Genomic DNA, 27,737 nt, shown 5'->3' with positions numbered 1-27,737 from the left:
AACCGTGGTGGAATGACGAAATCAGACAACTGCGTGCCGTATGGCTACAATCGGGAAGAAACTACCAACGCGCAAATGATGAGCAGAAAATTGCACAGAGAAAGGCGAGGCACAAAACTAGCCATAGAGAGCTGCGGAAACAGTCCGTGAAAGCAAACGGAATTCCTTTAAAGAACTTTCCGAAGAAGCCCACATCAACCCGTGGGGAGGAGCCTATAGAGCGGCAATGGCTAAGTTGAAAGGAAGCAGGGCCCTGCAGATAAAGTGCCCAGTTTTATTGTGAAGGCTAGTGACCACCATATTCCCAGAAAGGATGTCCTAAGTATAATAGAGGATGAGTTTACCATTGTCTGCGAAAAGGTAGGGGATAAAAAAGCACCCGAGCTGGACGTAATACCGAACATGGCTCTGAAGGGCGGGAATAAAAGCAAGACCCGAGTGGTTCGTTTCCACTTTTAATACCTGTTTGGAAGCGGGCACCTTCCCGACTCAGTGGAAAAGGCAAATGCTGGTGCTGTTACCAAAGAGTGGTAAACCATCTGGAGAGCCACTGTCGTATCATCCCATTTGTTTGTTGGACAGTATAGGAAAGTTGCTGCAGAGTACTATATTGCAATAGGCTCCTTCCAATTGTAGAAGGAGCAGGAGGCATGTCCACACAACAATATGGTTTTCGTGCCGGTCGATCAACGATGGATGTTATCAACGCAGTAGTCAATCTGGCAGAGGAAGCAATTGCAGATATTAGATGCCAAGGTGGCACCAATTATCAACATCAACGTGAGGAATGCTTTTAACTTAGCGCAAAGGCAGCATATAAAAAGATCCTTAAACGAGCTGAATGTTCCCACATATATGCAGCTAATCATCAGGAATTATCTCGTGGATAGAAAGCGACGACACCGACGTAGGCCCAGTTGACTATTTGATAACCGGCGGATTGCCTCAAGGGTCAATGCTGGGCCCACTACTCTAGAACGTGATGAACGACCATGTGCTGTACATCAGACGACATTGCAATTATTGTAGTGGATAAAAACACCTGGTAGATGTTATCTGGGCATGTGGGACATCGGTTAGGCTGATCAAAATTGGTTGGTATCACATGCGTTAGAGTTGGTGGAACACAAAACTGAGGCTGTATTGGTCAGCAGCCGCAAATTGAAAGAAACTCTACGGTTTCGTGTGGAGCAGCATATGATAGAGGGCAAGCCTTTCATCAAATACCTCGACGTTATGCTGGATCATCGATTGACCTTCAAGGAACACTTGAGCTACGCGGGTGAGAAAGCGTCGAAACTTGTAGCTGGGCTAACTGGCATGATGCCCAATATTGGAGGACCCAAACCACCGGGGAGGCTGCTGCTAGCCAGCACCCGTTTGGACAAAAGACCTTAATGTTCAGGCGTATAGGAGAAAAGTATTTTCAATATTTCGTCTGAGTGCATTAAGAGTCACTAGCGCATTCCGCACAATGTTGGACGAAGCAGCTTTCGTAATTGCGCGAATGGTGCTCATTGATATTGTGGCAGAGAAGATGTGAAGAGTACTACTAATGCCGACGATCGACGACGAAAAGAAAGAGCGCGCACAATCAGTGTGTGGCTGGAACGTTGGGATAATTCTTTTAGGAGGAGGTGGACCTGCAGGCTGATTCCAAATATCCAGGTTCGGATCACGCGCAGCCATGGAGATGTCCACTATCATTTGACCCAATTTCTAATTGGGCATGGTGGATGCCGCATCGTTTTGAATATGACAATTCTCCCTTCTGTCCTAAGTGTATAAACGAATACGAGGACCCAGACAACATGCTTTTCATATGTCCGAGGTTTGCAAATGAGAGGGACCAGCTTCAACTCCTCTTCACAAGCGCTTACAAGTGGAAACGATCATTCCGCAAATGTTCGAATCCCAAGGAGTGTAGAATGCAGTTAGTGATACCATAAACTGTATTCAGGAGGAGCTTCGAAGGCTAGAACGCTTACGAAAAAGCGGCAGGGAGCGAACAATTCTCACCGTAGAAGTAACCCGATAGAACTTTAACCTGCCCCACGATGTAATGTCCCTAGATAGTCCCGTGGATAGACAGACGGACAGACAGACAGACAGACAGTAAACCGATTTTAATAAGATTTTGTTTTACACAAATGGAATGGAATGCTCGAATCAGAAGGATTTCATTGGCTAACAAGGCATCAAGTGACCGAAAAATTGACATAACTGGCCACAACGTTACAAATTCGATGAACTTCTTCGTGAAAGGTGCACCTATCTTCGCAATTGACACTTGACTGTATATGCAAAGCTTTACCTTCCGGTTCTCGAACAAATAAGGTAAAACAAGGAGAGTGCTTCAAATTATCGTACCCGCGCAGCAAGGATGCTTCTATGTAATCATCGGAATAGTAAATGTTCATACAAATGGAAAGGAATGGAGTTCAGGTTGTGGCGGAACAAGTACTAGAATGGATCACCAGAAAATATGGTAAGACCAATTACAACGAGAAAAAATAAAAAAACGGGTATTTATCTAGCTACTAACCCCTCTCTAAAAACTAAACCTCTTGATGTCCCTCATATAGCCAACCACCTCAACTCAGCTATCTCGATTTGCGGTCATCCCTTAATCCAAAAGTCATAAGAATTGCATGGTGAAAATTCATGGTACAACTGCTGAATGCCATAACATTGCACAGCCTTCTATACTCCTAGAATCACCTGTATCTACGTCTGATAATCCGTCTAAGAATATATCGAATGCAAATGCTGCCAATACTTCTAAAGATCCTATTTTTTTTGTAGTGATGTTTAGATGCTCTCTACTTCGGGCTCAGTTCACTCGCCAAGCCCTTCGCCTGTAAACCGTCCGCTCCGAATTTCCGATCCCCTGGTGTAACCTGTTGCCTGCCAACTCTAAAGACGATCTAGAAAGTAGGTATCCTCCATTTAGATTGAGAGGCTATAGGATTTACGACTGTGTACGCCCTTTTCTTGCGTATATGCACTACGCTCCCGAAAGCACATGCTCGGAGGGGAAAACAAAGACCAACCATAGGATAATGATTCAACAAGAAGGGTTACCCACAATAAGGGTCATATAGAGGGGATCAGGCAGGAGTTCCGTCCCCACGTACTTGAGGGGGGCGATCAGACCCGAGTCTGCAAGGGACTCATCTGAAGTGGCTTCGGCCCCGAAGCCTCACCGGTGGTTACCCGGTACCATGGGAACCGGGACGGCCCTCGGAGAGCATTTGCTCCAGGAGAATTCCTGGAGGATGTGTTCTCGGCCCGGTTATTTGCGTCTGGCCCCTTAGTGGGAGTTTCATGGTGGTTGTGGTTATGCCTACATGGCGGGCAGAGCTCCTCGGACCTCAAGCGTGGAGTTGCGCTGTACAACTCGGGTGCCGTACCCCTTAGTTGCGGCAGAGGTGTTAGATAGGCCTCGCATCCACTGGTATGAATGCTGAGCCTGCACTCTGTGTAAACCAGGACCACTGTGCTTGCATGGCGGGGCTCTGATAGTGGTCCCAAAATCAATCCGTGTCCGAAGAGGACCGTGGGATTATGCCTACACGGCAGGTACTCACATTAAACCCCCAGGACTTTCATGTTCCAACAGTCAGTCAGCATTATCAGCACTAAACAGCAACGACATATCAAGCCAGTTGGTGCGGAGTTGTTATCAGGTGTTGGTAATGAGAAGGCTGATAGACCGGCTCGTGGACGGTCCTTATCCACAATCGTGGGGTCAGAGCCAGCTTTTGGAATCCGGCCATCTACTGTCAAGCCTACTCTGAAGAGTGAAATTGCAAGAATTCACCCAGTCGAATGGAGAAATTTGCAATCTTGCCGGCAGGCAAAAGTTCTTGCGAAAGAACCTGGGGTAGCCAGAGCGGCATTTTTGTTGCCCCTTAAGAAGTGGGACATGAAAATCCTAGCAAGCTATTTACCGGGATACTGCTCCTTAAACTACCGCGTAGAAAAGATTGGGGTGGTGGTTTCGACACTGTGCAGCCAATGTGAATTTTTTATGCAGCTGCCCGGCCTCCTCAGATCTCAGACTAAGACAGCTTGATAAGGTTTTCTTCAATGAAGAATCCGCACATTTTCTGCCTCTGGAGAATGTTTTGAGATTCGCTAAAGCCTGTAAATGCCCTAGGCGCGAAACCATTGAATAGGCGATTTACGGAGGTAGTACTTTTTTCCCGTCCACAGGAAATATATGACTTATTTGACTGATTACTTTCAAAGTATTTTTTGTGCACCTCCTGTTCCACCGCCTATCGCGTAGGCTGATACGATTCCGGCATCGCTTATTGGGGACATATTTTTGACCCATGATGAGATCCGAAAAGTTATTCAAGAGCTCGACGTCAACAAAGATCCCGGCTCCGATCGAGCCCCCCCTACTTTTTGACGCAGTGCATAGACCGACTGACCACTCCTCTGCAGTTGATCTTCAACGAATGGCTCCCAATGGGCATTTCTCCATCCACGTCCTCTCATCTCACGTCCATCTTTAAGAGTAATGACAGACGATTGGTTGAAAATTACCAAGGTGTTGCTATCTTGTCAGCTATCCCTAAACTATTCGAAAAACTGATTTACGATAAACTGAATTCTGTCATTGATTCTCTTTTTAATGAACAACAACATGGGTTTCGAAAAGGTAGGTCGACCTCCACTAATATCATCATTGAAGTTTCTAACGTTCTTCGTGAATTGGAAAAAGGACATCAAGTGGATGCGATCTATACAGACTTCAGCAAGGCTTTCGAGTATATTGGGTTTCTTACTCAGTTGGCTTAAATCCTATCTTCTGGATCGAGCTCATGTGTGTTTGACATCCCTCACCTGTTCTATGTGAAGGACTTGAAAATGTACCATACCATTCGCAGTCAATCTGATTGCAGGATTGCCGATAGTGGATATGATGCTACCCGTCGCAACTGGCGAACATCGGCTCCAAAGATCTGATGCCTAATACGTCCATAGGTGGGTCATTCACATAGGAAATGCTCCGTGGATTCCGCTTCCTCATTACAAGAGGAACACGTATCATCTTGAATAATTCCTATTCCAAACATATGCCCAGCTAGTGAATTATGGCCTGTCAGAATGCCCACAATACTCCTGCAAGTCCTCCTGCTTTTCGACAGGATAAACTTGCGATACGTATGTTCGGTTCTGGCAGGAAAAGTTTGGTGTGTCGAGCAGCATTGAGGCTCTGCCACCTGTCATTCTGGGAGGCTTGTTCCCAGTTTTATTAAGACAGCCTTAGCCAATGCTAATGATACTCCAATTGCTGGTTCCGGTCCAGGCATGGGGGAGATTGACCCCTCTAAAGCATTCAAAATTACCCTCTATGCCAAAGTGACCAGATACCCAGAGTAGTTCCAACGTATTGAATCTAGAGATAAAGTTCAAACGGTTTCTGCATTCCTGAACGATTTTCGGGGTGACTACCCAACGCCCTTAATGCAGTGAGACCTCATCTAGCCCCCGCCAGTGTGTAATCAACTCTAACACTTTTGACGTACAGATTGCTAGGTCAATTACTTCGCTTCTTCTAGGTCCCACGAACGTAGAGGTGTACCCTACGTTTGCAGTCACAAGACCAGCTGAAGTGATGAAATCAAATAGCTTTCTATTGGATTACATTTCCTATTGCTCCAACAAATATGTTGAGCATTCAAATCGCAACCTATTAAGAGTTCGAGACCACTTGATTCTGTATACGCTACCAGATCCCGAAGCTCTTCCGTCGGTGGAGGATACAAAGAATCATAGGGTAAATAAGTAGAGGCAACTATGATGTTTTTTCTCTCGCCATCTATCTGATATTGTACGATGCCCGTAACTAAGCCCTAGGAACAGAACTGTCTCAGCATGGGTGCATCTAACCGTCTTGACATCAGGACATAAGCTCTCGGTTTTATGGATCTTTCATCGTAGAAGGTCCTAGCCCCCTTTACTGATCCAATGCACCAGGAAAATGTAGGGTAAGTCCTGCACCTTCGTCAGCTTCGCTGTTAACAGATAGGAGGAGGCTTTGGCATCCGGCAGATTGATTTGACCAATCTTTATGTTTTTCGACATAAACCTAGTCTAATATGTTATGGAAAACAGTTGGAAGCGTATGCCGCGGTCCGCGTGTGACGAGGTTTCCTCCACACTGTACCGCCAGAGACTCGATTCTCTCGTGTTTGATTTCTCTGAGAAAAGCTGCACTTGCAGGCTCCGCAGTTCCCATGTCTTTATCTATGAAAAGTCCATCTCATCCCGCAGAGCATTCGTCTGTTTTCCACTTAGCACCTTGACTGGTCCGGTTTGCACAGATTCGATCACTCGATCTGGCATCAAGTCAGTTCCGTTCACGTCTCTGGCTTCCCTTTCTTCCTCCTGTTCCTTGGAAGGTGTAGGAGAAATTAGTAGCAGGTAAAATTCACTCTGTAGTCCCTGAACCTCCATACGGGGGTTCCGCCACTGTATGCACTATTCTCCGCCCGCAGTTCCATTGTGGGAGAGCGCACCGAAGATACTGCAATTTGCTCTATATTGTGTGAGTCAAACGCCATCATTGTTCTTCGCTTTCAAAATGGAGATAATGCTCTACAGTTTCCTGATATGCCTGAATTTCAGTCTGTCTGGGAAAAAGTGGAACACCATCTGGTGATTTTCCCTGAGCACATTCAGACTCTTTTGGTCTAGTTCGAATACCAAGTTGAAACCATCCACGTTTGTAGATTTGTGTTTCCTGGCATTCAAGAACTTTACCCTCCAGTGTCCTAAGTCCATGCCCGGGTTCTGTTCACCCAGTATGCGGATGATGTCCTCTGCCTTCCTTCGAGGACCAAGTTACCAACATCCGACATATTCTGTCCTGCGTAGCTCAGTGTTCACTTGGGCAGACCACCGGAACTCAAAGTCGGGATTGCCTGCTGTAACCACTTTAAGGCAGCCTCGTCAGTGTACTCCAAATGAGAAAGTCCATCGTGAAAACCTTGATTATTAAATCGTGGTTTCGTATTAGGCCCTAGCATTTTTTTCCACAGGCATTCCCCGAGGATGGTGAATTGTTCCTATGACATTTTGCCATCCTTGGAGGAAACTCCGACGGCAAAAGTTAGAACAGAGACTGCGGCTTGCGCAGACATCCTCCTCCTTCCCGCCTTCGTGATCGTATTCCTATGGGAGCGACCAGCTTCATTGAGATCTCTCTCGCTGATTGTACTGGGAGGTGCCACTAATTTGAGCCCGCTTCACCTTTGATATTGTACGTGGCGCAGTTAATTTTAGCGCTCCTTCTGCTAAGATTACCTTCAACGACCAACTGAGACGCGCTAGACATACTTCTTTGCTTTAGGAATATCAGCACCAAACCGCTTATGGATGTAATGAACCCTTAAGCAGATCCTGTCTTGTATTCAACACTATCGGTGCGCACTACTCCGTCAGAGTATCAGTTCAAAAATATCCTCACTAGGAACTTCCTATCCTTGTGACCCTTTCTTCCATCTCAATGTCCCAGGCAGTTTGGTTTTAGGGCAGGGAAATCGGACAATTGATGCTGTCATGCAGGTCGTGGACGCCGTTCGACGAGCAGAGGCAGATAGCCGCCGAACTCGACGGGTGATGCTCCTCGCAACGCTTGACGTCAGAAACGCCTTCAATTCCGTAAGATGGAAAGACATTCTAGGCACACTAGACAATACCTTCAACGTGCCGAACTATCTCTTACGGATTTTGAGGGACTATCTGAGGAACCGCTCCCTGCTCTATGAAACACTAGAGGGTCAAAGGTGGATGGAGGTCACGTCGGGGGTAGCACAGGGATCCATCCTAGGGCCGGATCTCTGGAACGCTACCTATGACAGTCTGCTTAAACTCGATATGCCAGAAGAGTCGCGCCTGGTCGGCTATGCAGATGATGTCGCAGCGCTTGCTGCTGGACGCACTGTCAAACAGGCGTAAAGCAGACTCGGCATATTGATGCGACGGGTAAGCGGATGGATGACTACTCACGGTTTCAACCTTGCACTGGAAAAAACCGAAGTAGTCATCCTGGCTAAAAAGAGAATTCCGACCTTGCGTCCCATACCGTTCGGTGAGTCGATCTTCGAGTCAAAATCAGCGGTCAAGTACCTCGGGTTGACTCTTGACTCAAAGATGAGCTTTTCTGATCAAATCCAAGCAGCAGCGAACAAGGCTGCGGCTGGAGTTTCGGCGTTAAGTAGGCTAATGGCAAACATTGGGGGTCCTGCGTCTAGAAGGCGACGTCTCCTGATGAGCTCAACGCAGCCTGCTCTACGGCGCAGAGATATGGGCTGGCGCTCTTAAAAAGGAGGTATATCGTAAACGCCTTGCGCAAGTACAGAGACGGGGAGCTTTACGGGTGGCGTCTGCGTACCGCACTGTCTCTGAACCGGCCATGATGGTGATCGCGGGAGTTATCCCCGTTGCCCTTCTTGCTAGGGAGCGTCAGGCCATATACAAGCGCAAGGGAGATGAGCCCAGGGAGGTGGTTGCTCACGAAGAACGGCAACACACTCTAGACGAGTGGCAGCTCTCGTGGCAAAATGAAACTAGAGGCAGATGGACTGCGCGGCTCATTGGCAACTTAGGGGCGTGGCTGAATCGGAAGCATGGTGAGACTGACTATTTCCTTACCCAATTTTTAAGTAGGCATGGAGGTTTTCAGTCTTACCTGCACAAGATTGAAAAGGCGCGTTCTCCGGATTGTGTGTTTTGCAATGGAGTTGTGGACGACGCCCACCGCACTTTTTTTTCTTGTGGAAGGTGGGATGGGGTTCGTCAGCAGCTCTTTTTAAACACAGGGAATCTCTCTCCAGACAACATTGTCGAAGAGATGCTGAGGACTGCTGGAACCGTGTTGCCCATTACGTTCGGGCCCTTCTCGTTGCTAGGAAGATAGAACTCGACCGGTGGAGGAGCCGGATGGCAGGGGGTTTCTTGAAATGACAGTTCCTTTCCTCCTCTCCCCTCCCGTTGATGAAAGGGATTCCCTGATTTGAAGGCTCCGCAAGGCGGGAGAGTTCGGGGACTAGCCCGAAGTAATATGACAAACGGTTCCAGGCTAGCTCTCTGACGATGGGGAGGTGTTTAGTTGGTAGTCCGACGACGTATCGAATCGGGAGTCCAACACTGTGTGCGTAAATGCATTTACCTACCTTACCTCAAAAAAAAATGTCTCTTAATGCAAGCAAGTAACCTGACGTGTGTTGTATCTTGTATTATTGGATATTGTATACCTTCTTTGGTACTAAATAAATAAATAAGAAAAGATCAGTGAACATGACACTAACATTTCTGAATTCTTCTTATCTTAAACTTAACACATCTTCACAGTTTGGACTGATCCCATGCTGTTCTTTGATTGGATATGCAAAACAACCAGCTGAGTCGGACATGATAAAAAGTGAAAACTGTGTCACGCACGAATTAGCAAAGGCAAGCGAAAGAGAAATTGTTTTTGTTAAGAGTCAACCATACGTCGCGGACCCACACTCGTCTAACAGTTGCATTGGCCGTAGCTTTACCACGGAATCCAAAGTTACCGCGTCGACCGGATCAAGTTATATGAACTTTCCGTAATTTTGAAAAAACCGAAAATTGGATTACTTTCGTTATCCGCGACTATATTGCATGCCGTGTCTAACCTGCTTATTACGAAACACGACAAGAGACAAAAGTACCAATATTTCACTGTCATGAAATTCGAGTTGCTCGCTTAAATCTTTTGTTTCGAACGATTAACATCTTGACTGCATGCGGTTCGGTTCATTACATGTGCGTGAATTAAATGCTTGCATGATCACTATGGAGATAAATTATGTATTATTCAATTGAAATAGCTGGCATTCTCGGATAATATTTTAGGAGCCGTGCGGCTGCAGCTTTCAAATGTTCCGCGCTCGATCATGGCCAGGTCGAATCTCTGATCAGTTTACATCAAGCTTCAGCTGCTAACGGTTTTACGTAGGTCGGGTTCATCAGCGACTTCATTAGCAGCATCGTCATCTTTGTTGCTACTCATGAGTGAGATACAAGTATCTAATCTGTATCCGGTGAGGATGTAAACAAACGTTTTCTGTGAAGCATGTCCGTCTATTTTGCTCAGTATTGTGAAGGGAATTCGTGTCCTTACAACTCTTATTTTCGTGGATAAAAATTTTCCGAGTGGCATTAATGTCTTTTGTTTTAGTGAAAAAAATTCGGAAGAAAGTTTCAAAATTGCCGCGGCTGTTGCTGGTCCGACCACAGCTATTGTTTCGTAATCAAAAGAAAGTGTGGTGTCGGGAAAAAACAACGGAAAAAAATTATTTAAAGTAAAAATTTCGAATTTCATACGAAATGCGGTACTCGTGTTGTTTGCATATTATTCTCTTTTACTTAAGTTTACATTTGTGTCTGCAAAGTGTACATAGTGTAACATATGTGAATAGAACCTACGTTGATACCAGCCGCGCATCTAACTCAAACACGACTGAATTTACCACGAACAGAACAGGAAGATTTCTTTTCGACTCGATATTTCGCATTGGATCGGATATTAACAATGTCTTTGATTACGACGACACCGACGATGATGTGGATTATGATGTGGCGACAACCGTGAGGACATGCAATTGTGGTGAGACAATCCCAGCCTATATTGTTTTCTGATTGTAATTCCGGACTCCTCTTCAATGCCCAATTTATCAGCATTCATTGAATTGGAAATTCGCCAATTCAGTCTGAGATACAAACTCGGCAAAGTAATTGCAAGTTCATAATCCCCATGTCTTTCACCAGCATCAAACAGGTCTCTGAAAAGTGAGCATATCATCGATCATATGCCTACACTCGAGACAAACCTGTTTGTGATGGGTGAAAGATGGTAACTATAAATATATTGACTACCGGAAAAAATGATGTGGTGAAAGAACCAGGGGAGATATCGAGATTTATTGAATGGAATATTTCACTAGCTTGAATCTTCGGTTACGTAAAACCAGTGGGAACCAAATAGGGGTTATGCAACCTCGGATATATTTTAGTGGAAAAAGAAGGTTTTTGGCAACAAAAACCCAATTTTTTTTGGACCTCTTTGACCAGATTTCTATTTCGACTGGACCCAGCACGTTACATTAGTTGCAAGCCTTTAAGTAACTAAAGAGACTGAGGAATTGTTTTCAATTTGTACCCCTGACTGACGTCAATAATTATGCAGCATAATTGGTGCATTGGCGTTAGGTGAGCCTCCTCTGTACACTGTTTCGGATCTCGTTCGATCTCAATAAACTATCTTCTTCGGAAATCAGAGTTGTGGGTTGTGATACCTGTCGCCAATCTAAGGAAGAAAAGAAGACGGCCCTCCACTATGATCCTGACTGGCCCTTTCGTAAGAAGTTTCTGCTACGTCCACTTCCGACAAGTGACGCTTTGGATCCGAAAATTTTACCAATTTTTCCAACCCCTCGACGTAACTCATGAATTGTAGTTATGTGTAAACTACGTCGCAGGCACTCACCTGTTCAGCTTCCTTGGCGGTAGCTGGAGTCGTGTCACCAAACGTCGAATCTCTCGATAGAAATCCGCGAAGGATTCCCGTTCGTTTTGGATCCGCTGCCCGAGATCAATATCTGGCAGTCGGTTCACCGGAAGGATCTTCTTCAGAAGATAATTTGGGGTGAAAACTGGCCTGACACTTCCTTTTTAACTGGGCGGCGTTTATATTTTTGAACTCCTTTCTCTGCAGTTGCCAAAATAAAAATGGCATGTACTCACTTGCCATCAGGTCATACATATAATTTCGCGCTCCTCAAAATCAAATCTGTGTACACTTTGGTACTGGATGTGGGGAAATATACCGTTAACCTCAGTAATATACATGAACAAAGATTGGTCGGAGCCGGCCTAGTAAATTCTAGATGCCCTTAATTTCTCAAGAAGGCCTCTGAACTGAGCACGCCAGTGAAAGGGATTTTAATCCACTCAAAGCACTCTCGACTCCCTTTATCAGTGAAATCACCACTTGGTATTACAGCAAGGGGTAGAGATTACATACTCTAGCTAAGTCTTCTTTCTTTTATTTGCAGTGACTGTAACCGCGTTCTTTTGACCTCTTCTGCTATTCGCAGTTTACTCTGGATGCGATCATGGAATTGATACCATTCCAATCCTCTTGGCATGGTACCATTCTCCGGACACAATTTTTTTTTTCACGAACTTCGGGATTGCATTTTCTCTGGGTCCCCCGAGACTCCTATTTCTAATTTGAACCTGTACAGGTACCCACGGTAGCCTCTATGGCCGTTGAGAAACTATGCGCGATTTTGATTGATCTCTTCATGCTTTCTTTCCAACCACTCCCCGATTGTAGGGAACAACCTAGTCGCCTATCGCCGTTGGGGTTGAGCAATGGTCCTGGCATGCTTCGGTATGTGCTTAATGATAGCGTAGGATTCAGGGTGGATGTGGCCTTAAATAATTCAACCGGATAGAATTGCACCCCGGTGAGCGTTTCGTAAGAGGCATTCTGGGAAAAACCTTCTACCTAGTTCTGCAGAAAAAGCACGTCTCCTCGGAGAGGAATTTTTTGAGAGCCATACCCGTGGTGGATGCTTTTTCGAAAATGTACTCGATGCGCTACCTAAAATTGAGTGTTGTATCTTTCATCACTTCTAAGAATTCGATGGCCAGCATGGTAGTGATGATATTTCCCATAATGTGAGCGTAATGTCTTTTACGGCGATTGGTAATGAAGGCCCTTTCATCTTTTCTTCCACAAGTGCTAGCCGAGTGGTATTGTTCCAGGTGCCAACATAGATCCATCAATGGTTGTTCGCTCTTTACGGAAGCCATATTTGTATTTCATCCAGGTCTGCAGTTTCGTTGCATATTTCCAATAACTCATCTGTGATTACTGTCCACACATTCAGATACCTTTGAAAAGAGTCAGGGTCCCTCATTGGCTGCGTGATTAGCCCGTCAAATCATTGACAACAAGAGGATAGCGCTCATGGTCTGTGGGGATGACCGGCCTCTGATTCTCTCATAATTCTAAAGGCCCTTTCCCATGGGCTTACACCTACCTTCGAATTGAACTACTTAAAATATTCGCTCCTGCTTCTTGCTTGTGGGCTTTATTTTATGGATGCTTTTTTTGTACGATGCCGATAATACCAACCGTACATAAACTACTGAACCGGCTTCGTAGCAGGCTGATCGAAGGGTGCTAGTTCACTATTCCGCCAGTGCTGGGTTTTCTATTAGGGAATGTGCATTTCTTAGGTATGGACGCGTCACATGATAGGTAGAATTGAGCGCACGAGTTACATTCTCTGAGAGGTACATCAAATCCCTTACTGGAAATGAGAAAATAACCCAGATAGCCAGAGTTACTACGGGAGAAGTCGGTTCGATATGTCAAAGAGGTCTAAAACATCATGGTGGAGCTTAGATTTGGTGAAACAAAGGAGAATGGCAAAAGTGCCTTTCAATCCTTAATCAGTTGCCAGTTCGAATCGGTATAAAGAGGCACAGAAACTCTAAAGAAGAACATAAGATGGACTAAGCGATCATCATGGAAAAGAACCAACTTTCAAGCTGAAACGGGTCCTTATCAAAGAACGTAGCCAGAAGTTGGGTTATCTACGTTTACAAAGCGGGAAGTACAAATTATAGAAAGCGATGAACAAACGGCAAATTATTTGCTTGAAAGCACTTCCTTGACAGCACCCAAAACCTCATCTCGTAGTCGACAAGTGCATGCAGCCCTCAACTGAGAGACGGGAGTCTGTCATGCAAACTAATATCATTATGAAATGGGCATTAAACTCATTCCATATATACAAGTCTGCAGGTCCGGATGGCATTATTCCTGCGCTAATAATAAAGAAAATGGATTCCCTGGGTCCACATATTCGGATTATGGACCGTGCATACTTCGCCCAATTAACCGGCGTGATGTGAATGTGATATTTATTCCCAAACCAAGGAAATCCACCTTCAAGACGCTCCCGTCAGTCGAACGTCCTTTCTACTGAAAGGGCTGAAGTTGATCGGTTCACGAGGGATACATACATTTCGATGTGGCCACTTCAATATATGAATCACGCCTACCAGGAGGACAAATCCACAGAGACAACACTTCATGAACCCACGGCAAAAAATTTGAAATGGGATGTTTGGAAAAGGATACGCTTGGGCGCACTCATGAACATCGAATATGAGGTAGTAGGACAGCATGGAGTCGATCCGCTGTTCATCTACAGGATCCTTCACATTATTATTATTCTGTTAGGGGAAAGTCGCACCGCCGACACTGTCCCAGGACGTGTATAGACGTTTCATCCTCCTCCTCACAAAACCTGCAGGCAGTATCCGTAGATATCCCTAGCTTCCCTAGGTGATGGTTTAGCAGACAGTGACCAATGAGAATTCCTACTATGATTCGGAGGTTCTTTTTGGTGAGGTTTAAGCAATCCTTTGTGCACTTGGGTTCGTATCCTCCAATAAGCACCCTGGACTGCTCCATCCCTGATAGGTCCGACCAGCATAGTTCCCTCAACCGTTCCTCTTCATATCTTAGTGCCGTAGCCATGAAACCGTTTCTAATTCCACAGAAGGGTTCTGCCCCGTGTAAAGTCGTCCCTACTCCCTTCTTGGCTAGTTCGTCCGCTACCTCGTTGCGTCCCAACTCAGCACAGCCTGGAACCGAGAGTATCCAGACCTTGTTGGACGAGACGAATTTAGAGTGCACCTGGTTGGGCCTAAGTGCCTTGATCGCTGCTTGGCTATCGGTGTTCTCACCGAAATACTAATGTTCTGCCTCCTGTTGTTCCTTTGGAGATTAAAGGAGGCACCTCTGTCTATGGGGTATATTTCCGCCTGGAATATGGTAGTGTGCTTACCCATTGGCTCCAAATACATTTTCCTTGGACACCGGCACCGGCTGAGTTAAGTTCTTTCTGCCCAAACTACCGGCACACAGGTAATCATTGGCCTTAATATTGCAGTATATATCCAAAGTAAAATAGTATTTTCGGGCTGCAATCCCATTTTTTCGTGTGACAGATATATCCAACACCCTCCAATTCCTGACCAGCCCATTCATAAGAGTACTTCCTAGAGTTATGTCAAGTACCTATGTCTAGTGCTTGTCACAAATGTTGGAGTGTTTCCTGTGTAATATATTTCTAACTTATTGGTAAGAATAAATTCTAGGAAGTATTCACCTCTTCGATTGGTGTTGCTGCTTCCCCAGGCTTCTTGGTGGACTTTGGCATGGTAGTCGAGGAGAAGTGGTAACGTCCTCTTTTAACAGCACTTCACCAGTTTAGCGATTTATTCCAGTCGAACCCGGATGTTGTCTCCTGGGAAGTATCCCATTGCCATGACTGCCCCTCGGGTACTCCTTGCGGCTTCCAATGAGATTTGGATAGCCACAAGGTCCCCGGCCAGGAACTCTAAAAAACATATACATTTTAAATTATGTTTAAGAATTATACAAGCTCTTAGTTTTACCTGCATACTTCCTCCTTGCAGACCGCGAAACTGCCTTCGGTACACCTTGGGCTCCTGAGCCAGCACTATTCCAATGTTCTCCTTGGAACTTGCCTATGCAATTACCACAGATGCAGCTTTCGCATGGTAGGGGGTTTATCTGGGCTATGTTCCTCCGACATAGCACTTTCTTGTGCATCGCTGTCCACCCTAAGCCCTAGAAGTCGTAGGTCCAGGTCGGTGAGTTTCTGCCCTTCACTGGGAAGCAAATCTACTTCCCTCACTGATCCAGACCTTTCCGCCTCTATGGCCTTCGAGAGTTCTTCGGGGACCTCGGTATGGTTTTTACCCGGTGTCTCCTCCGAGGCGTCTTTCCTCAGCTTTTCCGTGTGCGCGTGCATAGGCATGTTGCCAAACCGATAGTAGATATGGCAGCTCCGACGTTTGATTGTCTCCACAGATCGGTTATCTACCTCGATCAGGAGGAGTCTACTCTTGCCTTCCACCTTGCTCTGGAGACTCTTCATAATCCTTATTCTGAGCTATTAAGAGGTCCATGAGATCTTCCATCTCTCTTGTTGCGGCTTTCGGGTGAAAACCTGTCATCCCCATCCATCTATCATCCCCAGCACATGTTGACAGTTCTTCTCGTTCCACGGCCTGGCAATTTGGGAACTATGGTCCTAAGCCCCCTGCAGTGTCTTCCGCCGTGCAGTCCACCAGTATATGACCTGGTCGAAAGCGTATCCCGGTGAACACGAGTTTCGCAGTCCGTCCCTTGCACATCTGCCTGTTCCTGCTTCCCGAGTTTCCGGCTCCTCACGAGTGAGTATTTGCTCGGAAAACATTTTTGGCTGCCCGTCGAATTTCCTTGACCGCAATTGCATAGCTAATGGCGTACTATGCGTATGTACTTTGGGTAAGCAAAAAGGAGTTTTTTTTTACAGAGGATGTCTTTTCCTGTTGAAACAATTTTTTAGCTCCGCACACCCTTACTTGAGAGGAGGCCTGGTCTTGATCATGACGACACCGTGAAGGGCTTGTAGACTTCAGCAAATTTCAACATCTCGTCATCGAGATCCTTAACAGAAGAGGTGCTTCCATTGAATGCATTTTGCATGTTATTACAGCGTTTGCTAGCAGGGAAGCAGAGCTTCGAGGTCGCTTGAATATAAACACCAACCAAACCAAGATTCTCAGTCTAACGGTTCGGTGCACCCTTCCTAATTATATTGTGGGGAAGAACATTAAAGACGTTGAACAATTTGTATATCTAGGTACCGTTGTTTCTCTCGACAATCAAGTCTAGGCCTGCCCTAATAAGGAACTTCAAACATCCCGGTTTTGCGCCGAGGTCCACCAATTCGATATGGCTAAAAGCTGCCAGGCGTCCTGGGCTACGCCATCGCTCCATCTTAGACAGGGTTTGCTTCGTCTTCTTTTTCTACCATAGATATTGTCCTTATAGACTTTTCGGGCCGCGTCATCTTCACCCATACGGATTAAGTGACCCGCCCACCGCAACCTATTGAGCCACATTTTATCCACAACCTGACGGTCGTTTCATCGTTATGTACTCTACGGAATCGTCCATCGTCATGTAGGGGGTCAAAAATTCTTCGGAGGATTCATCCCTCGAACGCGGCCAAGAGTTCGCAATTTTTCTTGATCAGAACCCAAGTCTCCAAGGAATACATGAGGACTGGCAAGATCATGGTCTTGTACAGTAAGAGCTTTGACCCTATGGTAAGACGTTTCTAGCGCAACTGTTTTTGTAAGCTAAAATAGGCTCTGTTGGCTGCCAACAACCGTGCGCAGATTTCGGTTGTAATTTTCGACCCTAGATAGGAGAAATTTTCAACGGTCTCAAAGTTATAGTCTCTTATCTTTTTCTTTCCGTTTGACCAGTGCGGTTCATTGATGTTTGCAGTTTCTACATCTCGGGTTGTTCCTCTTACGATGTCGATATCACGGATCACTTCCTTCAGGGCCAAGTTAAAGAGGACACATGATAGAGCATCCCTTTGTTGTAGACCGTTGTTGATGTTGAATGGTTTTCAGAATAATCTTGCTGGTTTTATCTTTTTTTCGTTCTACTGCCTCGTAGAAGGTATCCTTCCCCGAGATTTGCAGTCTCCTCTGCAAGGGCGTGAACGTTAATGAGGCTTATATTTCTAAATTCGCCTCGCGAGCGCAGAGTGCGTAGTCTTTCGCTTATTTTTTCAAAGCCGATGACAACAGGTTTCATTTTTTGGCTGAAGAAGAACCTTACTCCGAGCACATGGTTTACTGGATGGTCACTTTGATATTTGGTGTAGTGACTCTTCTCCAGCAAAACGATCCTTGTCCAACGCATCTCTTGCAACGTTGTTACATCAGCCCTATATTGGGACAGGGTACCAGCTGGCTGCTTAGCACCTCCATCTCTGTACATAATAAAGACCCTCGTCGGCAAACGAGCAGTAGCCGTGGACGTGTTAATAAAAAAAGGGATGCGTCAGTGGATGGGCCATACGTCAGACATGGCGATAACTTCATTCAAAGGTTGCTAAGTCTGGCGAGCATGTTGGGGACGTTCAGAAAAATGTTCGCCCAAGAGAACCATTGATGTTCGTGCCGTGTGAACTGCACTGTCTTCTCGTTGGAACCACACATCTGTCAGACTCATTTCTTCAAGTTTGGGAAGGAAAACTTCTTCTATCATATAATGGTCAGAAATAGCTGTAATTGCCTTGCCGTTTCCTTAAAAAAACCAGTGTCCAATAATGTCTGCCCTCGATAATGCACACCAAACAGCCACAAGTTCTGCATGCGAGAATTTCTCTGGGGTTTATGCCACTCAAATATCCCGTGTTTATTAACGCATCCTGACAGATGAAAGTGTGTGTTGAAGAAAAGAAGCGCATCATCAGGCAGGTTTTCGAGAAAGGCTTCACAAGACCTTTTGAATCGTGAATCGAAATCGCGTTTTTGCACCATTGCCAGTTTGTATAGATGAAAGTTTAGGTCTTCTTGAAGATTTCTTGAAGAAGTCTTCCTATGCGATCCGAAATGCTAAGAGCAACTGAATGTTTGCCTGCAGATCGCTTGGAGGATTTCAAAATTGCGTTCGGCACCTTCTCGACGCTCTCTGGAGTCCTGATGGTTTTTAAGAGTCCTAACTTTTTTTCTACACACACGGCCAGTATCCATAAACGCATCCCACAGAACGATCAATTTCCGATCAGAAATCGGACCTGCAGGTGCGATTCTGCAATAATCGAACAGTTGTTAGAAAAGTAAGTCGCCGCGACCAAACTACAAGAAAACGTCAGTCCCCACGACCAAAATCTTCCATGAAGAAAGAAGTCGACGACCACACGCCGACCGCGTAGATTAATCAGTCCAAAGCGTTTTAGGGAAATAGCTTTGGGGAGACTTTAGGCTTTATGAGGAACCTGCCCGGAACCACAGGCCCAAGTCCCTCCCAGACTAGATTGGGTGACGGCCGGTCGAAACTTAAAGCCACGATGCAAATCATCCTGAGCGAAGGAAGCTCTGATCCTAAAACTATCAAGTGGGTGTAAAACCGAAAAGATAGCAGAAAAGCTAGCTTTCAGGCCCACGTTGGGCGCCAACTCTGTGACGTACGCAACTTCTTTGACCTCACGTTAGGCACCAACTTTGTTACGATGAGAGTCCAGCGTTGCATCGACTTGGCACCAATATGGTCAGCAAGGCTGTCAACTGTCAACCAACCAAACTCTAACAGATTTGGTCAAGCCACAAGCAAATGATATATGAGAATCAAGAATCCCGACCCACATCTCGCTGAACTGCTAGCATGCGTACCATCCGGTTCCATATATTATCTCGCGTCGGTGTGCAAGATTGGCAAACCTGTTAGGGGAGTTTGGTTGGTTGACAACCAAGGTGATCCAACGCTGGACTTTCATCGTAACAAAGTTGGCGCCCAATGTGGGGATGCTCTTGGGTGCAACGACTATTCTATTATAGGTCATTTGTGTGAAAAATTGTGTAGATTCGCAGTGGGATATTTGCTAGGAACAGTGGTATGACTCAAGTCTCTGGAGGCCTTCCAAAAGGAATTCCGAACCTGGGTTGAAATTATCTGGAAAGCTCGGCTGCAAAGGTTATGAGAGCCTCCATGTTATCCTTTTATTTTACTAAAGTCTTTATTCAGAACTAGGTAGGACACCAGATCCTTTATTCCCATCTAATTAGACTTGGGAATTCGGCCCACTTACTCAATAATGACAGATAGATTCCATACGATGCTAAAAACTCGAGTTCGGCCTGCACTTCCTAATGCTACTTTGGGGTAAGTTTCCAAGCTTTTTATGCGAGCGATGGAGGTTCGATGAGATGGGATCGGATGGGAAGACCTTTTCTCTTAACTTTGTCATATTGGATGCGATGAAATCTCAACGTGATCTTTAATCAATTTATAAAATTATAAACCATAATAGACGCGGGGATAGAAAGGTTTGTTATTCAGTCTAACACTCCTTTTGGTGATATAGAAAGCCAGCATCTGATAATGGTCGTCTACCATGGAATAATCCTTTGAATTTTTGTCTCAAAATCCGTTTAAATCCCAGGTCAAGTGCCGCATGGTTATTTAAGTAAAGCAAGTGATTTGTGATTTGTAAAGGTTTTGGTCAATTGAAAAGAATACGGAGAGGTTGGATCCACTATCCTGTTCCTGGAGAAAACACGTCAGCCTCGTCTCAAGGGGATCCTCCGTCAGATTCTGCTTTTGACGGCTTTGGAGATCCCGGTCTCTGGCTAACTTAGACCATGAATGCTGTGGAGTAGAGTCCAGTCGGCCCAGCTCTTCAGTACCAACCTGTAGCTTTCACGAAGGATGGAAGTTCTCTTACCTCCTGCAATTGGGGATCTCTTTGAGATCCTCAAAAAATTGATTATCTAGTATGCTCACCCCTAGCTCTAACTAGCCTGGGCAATTGCAATGGAATGGTGGTAGGTGTCTCCTTACCCTCTGCAGCATCGACAATGTAAAATTTAGGGTAGACCGAGTCTTGCAGCATCATCTCCTACAGGCCAGTGCTTGGCACAGACCGCCATAAGTTTGTGTGCATTTGTATATATCTGCTCCAAAAGCCCTTGCAATCAGGGCTTGTTTTCAGCGGGCCAAATGCTGATTTGGCACAGTCTGGCGTGAGTTTTCACCATCTGAAGCCAGCGGCTGTTAAGTATTGCGACTAAATTCCGGCCCTGAAGTCGACTGTGCTCACAGAGGAACTGCCAGGAGCCCTGCTTTGCCAGTCCGTTAACCCGTTCTTTCCCTTCTATATACCTATGACTAGGAACCCAGAGGAGCTTCACCTTGAGCGTATCAGCCAGACTGTTCTGCGCACCCTTGCACTGTACCGCTCACTGCTTGAAGGCCGCCGCCTCTGAGTTTCGCTTGGGGTTCGGATCGTACCTCAACCATCGACAGACTTCTAGTATAGCCAGTATTCCCACCCGGAGTACATTGACAATTTATGGGGGGCCGTGCGACTCGGCTATGATCTGCATGCATCTGAAAAAACCACTGCGCCGATTCCAAAAACCATCTTAGATCCGTCTGAGAAGAAAACTGCGTCATAGCTTTGGAACATGTCGCTGGTGTTCCACTATGCCTTGGTTGGATAGTCCACAGCAAAATTCTCCGTGAAGCTTGGTTTGCATGTAACGCAATTCTTAGGAAATGTCGAGAGTTTCCGAGGTGCTTCGTCTAGGGTGTTACTATGCTGTGAAACATCCGCACTCACGTAGTCTGGCTGAACGGCATGCTAGAGCGCATTCAATGTGGAGGATCAGGGAGAGGTGGTGCAGGAGTACAATGAGGGCATCTACCGAGTAGGACTGCAGAACATCAGTAGCAGCTGCACACGACTTACTTGGTTCTATTGTACTTCCAGTTCAGTTACAACAAAATTGTAGGTTGTGTACATCTAGAGGAACATCCTGGGCCGAATACATTCATTAGAGAAGGAGCTTTTACTAATTTCGCAGCGGTAGTTGATATTCGGGCACTCGTGTTTTGATGATAAGTATCATCAGCTGCGCTCTGGTTGGATTGATACCGATTCCGCCTACACTTTTAACAATGCGCCTTTCATAATTTCACTCATAACAGAGGGAAATATCCCTCCCGCCAATATCACCAAGTCGTTGGTATATGCTCCCATTTTCACCTAACTCTTGTCCATAATCCATAAAGTTCCATTCATCACCATCAACCAGAGCACCGGAAAGATGGTGCCACCTTGGAGTATCCTCCTGCTCCCAAGTCAAGTTGTTACCTCCAAGATCAGATTGGTTCATCCAGGCACTTAGCCTGGGTACTAACCATTGCGTAGGACACCCCGCTAATCCTATACTGGTTAGAGCTTCCCTGATGGCCTTGGCACTAACGTTAGTGAATAGTCCCTCTATATCCAGGAAGGCAGCTAGGAAATATTGTTTGTAGTCTAGGGACCGCTCAGCCGTGCTAATTCCCTCGTGAAAAGCGGTTTCTGTGGATTTGCCTTTCGGGTTGGCCAGCTGAGGTTTGAAGAACAGTGTCGTCTCCATAACAGTCCTTAAGTAGATATTCAGGTTTTTGGTGAGGTTTAAGCAATTCTTTGTGCGCTTGGGTTCGTATCCCCCAATAAACACCTTGGACTGCTCCTTTCTTGGTAGGCCCGTCGAGTATAGTTAATTCAACTGTTCCTCTTAATTTTTTAATGTCATAGCCATGAAACGTGTAAAGGCGTCCCTGCACCCTTCTTGACTAGTTCGTCTGCTCCCTCGATGTTTTCCAACCCAATATGGCCTGAAACCCAGAGTGTCCAGAGCTTATTAAGCGGGCCCAGCATATTCAGTCGCTCAAGGGATTCCCATACCAGTTTAGAGTTCACCTAGTTGGACCTAAGGGCCTTGATCGTCGATTGGCTATCAGTCAGAATAGCAATGTTCTGCCCCCTGTTGTTATCAATCTTCCTTCGATTTAGGCAGCTCGCTGCCTCACTGATACTCCCGGCCATCCTGAAGATTGCCCTCCTTGCCTACATCTGTATGTACAGGTGGAGAGGGGTTAATTCCAGAAGGATTTCCAGGGATGCCGTTGGGCATGTCTTCATTGCGTCACTGATACAAACGCAAGCCAATATTTGAAGTTTGTGTAACTCCCTGGCTTGTATGCTGAGCTCAATTCTTTCTGCCTAGATTACCACCCCATTAGTGAAATTGTGTATAGCACAGCTGATTTAATCTCTAACTCACGTCCTCATCGCTGGTGGGCAAGGCCGTATGACTAGCAATTCTATCGTCTCATAATAAGATTTCGTCCACTAAGAAAGGATGAGCCCCCCTAACCTGGGATCTTAGTCAGGATCTTACAGAGTCCCGCAGAGTTGTTAGTGTTTTCCACGTTTTCCACCTTTCCAGTCCAGCGTGGACTGCTTCTTGGCAGTCTTGATGACGAACTTTAACCTCTTCGGAAAGTTCTTATGTGGTTCCCAGTATTTGTGCCTGTGGCGGATGTTGAGGACCATCCTCGTTAGCTTTTTGAAGGTGACCAAATCTTCATTCCACTACGATGACAAAGTCTTTGCTCCATATTTAGCAGGACATGATACTTTAAAATGCCTTTTTCAAGGCACCGACTCTGCAATCGATCCTCCTGGGGTCTCTAAAAGGGTAGGTGAACTCTACAGTAAGGTTATCACTGGAAAATATCAAACTGTGATTAGAGGAGGATCTCTGGTCAGACACTTCTTAGTTCCCCACCCTGAAAGACCCATTGACGATTAGTAAGGTGGTATCGAGGATCTCTTACCATCCGTTACAATTTTCCAAGCTTGGGAAATGGAAGGTTGATGTACTGCTTCTGTTACACACCGATATAATTGTGTTAATAAGAAAGTCAAACCTCTTGGAGAAATTCCAACGAATTGGCTGAGGTCCATTTTAAGTGTTACAGATTTATTTGTGCTTCTCTCGGTATGATCTGCTTCCATAGAAGGATCGACAGTCTCCGTCGGACCGTCGATCTTCATCTGCTCCAACAGCTCGTTGGAGGCATCCACTGGAATTATCTCGTCTTCCTTTTTAGTAGACCGGAACACCTTTTTTTCCTGATTCTAAAAAGCACTTCTTAGCCCGCCTTTTGCAGAACCTTCAGATACTCTCCATTTATGCGGAGGACAGAAGCTTGGCTATTCTTCAGGAGGTTCCTCTTCCTTGATTAATATCTAGCCGCCTGTGGGTATCCTGAGGTTTTGTGGCGTCGAGACGACTTTTGGCAAACAGATGCAAGCGATCAGTTTCTTGGGAGTGGGTTCATATGGGCAAATCTTGTGCTTTACCTCTCACAGGCGTCATTGACCTTATCGAGGTATGAACCGAGAAAGTCACTGGAGAATTAGTCCTCGCATACTGTGAGATAGAATCCACGGACTCCTGGAAGGAATCAAAACAGGGGATACATACAATATTCCTCTTGCCGTGCAGGAAATGTTCGGTAATATCTTCAACATCCTGGCTTCAACACTGGCTTACATCTTTGGCGCCAGTTTGCCGCTGGGGAAATTACCAGCCAGCATTACACGTAAGTGACTCTTTACAACGTCGCTGAAGGATTTCACAATTCATGCCACGTCGGGCAGTCATTGCTTTTTTTTACTGTTTGCAGAGGTTGCTAGGCATGCAAGCCTTTACACACTCTGCTTCTTTTGTTGTATTGTATTGTACTCCCCTACAATCGCTTGGTATTTAGGGAGGTCCTTTAAATCTTGCATGGTCACAATATCAGGGGATACTGGATGGGAGTCTGGTACGGCTCATGAGCAGGACTCCAGTGGAAATTCGCTTCTTCGCTGTTTGCCGTGGTCGACATTCTTGTCAGCCCTTATTCCTCCGCGGACATCCGAAGTCGACTTTTTTGGGGCAGGAGTAATGTAGGTGGCATTGCGTCCAGTTCGACGTCAGTATTTTCCAAGCTGGAGGCCGCTAGTTCGTCTGTTGCCTCGGTTTCGGAGGTCCTTGCTGTTACTTGAACGCAGTGATGCTACGATGTACTTCTCTACGGCCATTGTCTTCAGATTGGATGCCAGCAGTTCGTCCTTCCACCTCAACACCTCTTCTTCCTCTATCGTCACTCGTTTTTCGTTTATAAAATTTGAGTCCATGTCTTGGTCCCATGAGTAATCCAGGAAAAATGTCGACCCTGGCTAGTCCGGCCATCAGGATAAGCTGAAGGAGCCCAAGGTGTTCAGAGTCCGCATACTAGAGACCAAGCTTCTCATTGGCCACGCAGCTCTCGGGGTATGCTATTTAGCCTAGGTTTTGGGGTCCTATTAGCACCTTTTCCAGTTCAAGGAAAGCGATCCCTGGGTTCAGGCTTCGGTTCATTCCCCGGCAGACCCACTTGCTCCTAAAATATGACCAATCAAATAGGTTCCCGCGAGGTGGATGAATCTATTCCCTTTATATAATATTACCTCAAAGAATTAAGGCCCGAAAGGGTCTCTATTCTGTTTCAGCAATTTTTTCATTACCTTCTCTGTTCACTCATAACTGCTTACTCGGTTGCTATAAAACCACTCAGTTGTATCTTTTATAGCAAAGTTTGCCTATACTACGGCAACATTACTTATAAAGATTCATTTGTATCTTTTCAGAGTGTGGTCAGTCGAATCAAGAAATCCGAATTGTCGGCGGTAAACCAACAGGCGTTAACCAATACCCATGGATGGTGCGTCTTGTCTACGATGGAAAATTTCACTGTGGTGGAACTCTACTAACCAAAGACTATGTCATGACTGCAGCTCATTGCGTTAAAAGGTAGAAAGCTCTTTTCAGCGCGAAGCTTTACCAAATATCTCAACACGATTTCAGATAAATAGTGGACGAAGTACTATTTTTTTTGTATTTATTTAAAATTGGCACCTGTTCCGTATAATTCTAAATTATTAGTCTGTTTTCAATCTGGATTATGCAAATTTCAGATTGCGACGTTCAAAAATTCGAATAATTCTTGGCGACCACGACCAGTATATAACGACGGAGACAAGAGCCATCCAAAGGGCTGTAACCTCGATTATTAAGCATCGACGATTTGATCCCGACACCTACAACAATGATATTGCACTATTGCGACTGCGGAAACCTGTGGTTTTCTCAAAGAGCATTCGACCGATTTGTTTACCTCGAATAAATTATGATCCAGCTGGTATGTATGCCAGGGGGGGGGGGGGGGTGACCAGACTGGTTTCTTACGGGAAAGATGAATCATGCAATCTTTTTGTTGATATATCTTTCATTCTTTAACTATTTTAGATAAATTTTATGTTGTCTTTTCCAAAATATATTTCAGGTCGGATAGGTACCGTCGTTGGATGGGGGCGTACCAGTGAAGGTGGTGAACTGCCAGGGATCGTGAACCACGTGAAAGTTCCTATCCTAACAATCGGTGACTGTCGAAACCAAAAGTACAAGAGCTCGCGGATAACCACGAGTATGTTATGCGCCGGAAAGCCTAACCAGGATTCATGTCAAGGTGACAGTGGAGGGCCCTTGCTCCTGTCCAGTGGCTACAAATACCACATAGTCGGCATAGTGTCCTGGGGCGTTGGATGCGGCCGCGAAGGATATCCAGGCGTCTACACACGTGTCAGCAAATTCGTTCCGTGGATTAAGGCTAATCTGGAAGGCACGTGCCTATGTACGTAGCATCCATTCGAAATCGTGACTGATAAACCGCGTTCATGTTAGGAATTTTTATTAGTTTAAGGCTGCATTCGCATAGAAGTCGTTGACGAAGTAAAACATTAATTTATTTTCACAATCAGGAGAATGTGTTGTTTTATTCATGCTGCACAGATTTGGAGGTGCTGTTGCAGTAATTTGTGTACGAGATTGCCATACAGAAGATTGCACACTTGACGGAATTCCGCGCTTTCAGCATTAGATACTTTTTTACTTAAGATTCAATATATTCGGAGCTAATTTGATAACGGTGTCAAGACTTATACCTAATTGGTCACTTAAGTTATTGATTTGATCAGCTTAGATCGCCTCGCTCATTGATGGCTACGACGTGGAATCCGATTGTAAAAGATGGATTTTGTAGCGAAACAGTAAAAAATTTGCATTAATTTAAGATTTTGGTTATTCATTTCGAGGTTGAAGTCCTCTCAACGACACGAGATTACCGTCTGAATGTCTGTTCGGAACTAATGAATGCGCAGATGGCGTGGATTGTTAGTTTTGGTTTTGTATAAGAATAGAAGAATTTCAGAATTCTGGTTGATGATATTCAATCAAGTTAATGTGATGCATAGATAAGATTCGTCCAAGATCTGGTCCCTGGAATGTCTATTTTCGACCGAATAAACATGACAATAGGCGCACGCCTGTAGAATACTCGTATGCAAACCTGGGTTGAATGTGCAGCCATGTCAACACATTTTTATATTAATATTTCGATTTTTTAACAAACTTTTTTTCTAAACTAACTTGAACTTTAGATTAGATTTGAAATGGAGTGGATTCAGAGTCATTGTTGCGAAAATAAGTCATCGCTGTTTAACATTCTTAGGTTATTTTGTGGTTAGTGTACCATTGGCATTTCTTCTGTTTGCTATTTGATCGAGCCAGTCAGAAAAGATGTAAACAAAATCTATCCAGATATATTCATGAGTTCTCTTAGGCCATCAGCTCTAATTTATATTGAATTTAGATGTATCTGAAATACGTTATCGGATATGAATGTCTAAAAGTACCGTGAAAGGCTCATCGAAAATAAAGCATATTGGCTTGACAGAATAAATTATTGAGGAGACACAACAATGTGCCAATAAAATGATTGTATCTTGTTTTTTATAGATGAAAACAACTGAAAACAAAAAGCTGTAGAAAGGGCATTAATTCAAGATGTATAAGAAAAATTAGCTAATCTGAAATCCAGAGCATATTTCTGGACTTCCTGGAAAAGAAGCCCTGATTCTTTTCTCTTCCATGAAACGAAATGACTGCACTGGAGAGAGCCCTATTCCGCAGGGAGTGACGTAGTCATTTAGCAATTCCGAAACAGGCTCACAGAACTACATTTCGGAAAATAGATTCACGATTCCACAGACATACGAAAACTATTATCGTAACATCAGCAAACTGGAGCAATATCCCTCAAAAGAGTTTGATGCGATAATTTGCGGATTGGATGGAATGCT

At 45.1% G+C, this 27,737-nt stretch overlaps 1 protein-coding gene across 1 annotated transcript in view; it reads left to right on the top strand.

Annotated features, from left to right (window-relative positions):
* Positions 1-26,238, top strand: part of LOC119650832 (transmembrane protease serine 9-like) — a 54,335-nt gene extending 28,097 nt beyond the window's left edge. The window contains exons 5-8 of the mRNA XM_038053973.1: positions 10,361-10,657; positions 25,188-25,350; positions 25,515-25,738; positions 25,883-26,238. Coding sequence (XP_037909901.1) covers positions 10,361-10,657; positions 25,188-25,350; positions 25,515-25,738; positions 25,883-26,238 — 1,040 coding nt within the window. The remainder of the gene's footprint in view (positions 1-10,360; positions 10,658-25,187; positions 25,351-25,514; positions 25,739-25,882) is intronic.
* The last annotated feature ends 1,499 nt before the right edge of the window (positions 26,239-27,737 follow it).

This window comes from Hermetia illucens, chromosome 3, assembly GCF_905115235.1.
Source record: "Hermetia illucens chromosome 3, iHerIll2.2.curated.20191125, whole genome shotgun sequence".
Lineage (NCBI taxonomy): Eukaryota > Metazoa > Arthropoda > Insecta > Diptera > Stratiomyidae > Hermetia > Hermetia illucens.
This window is presented reverse-complemented; position numbering and strand designations above follow the sequence as displayed.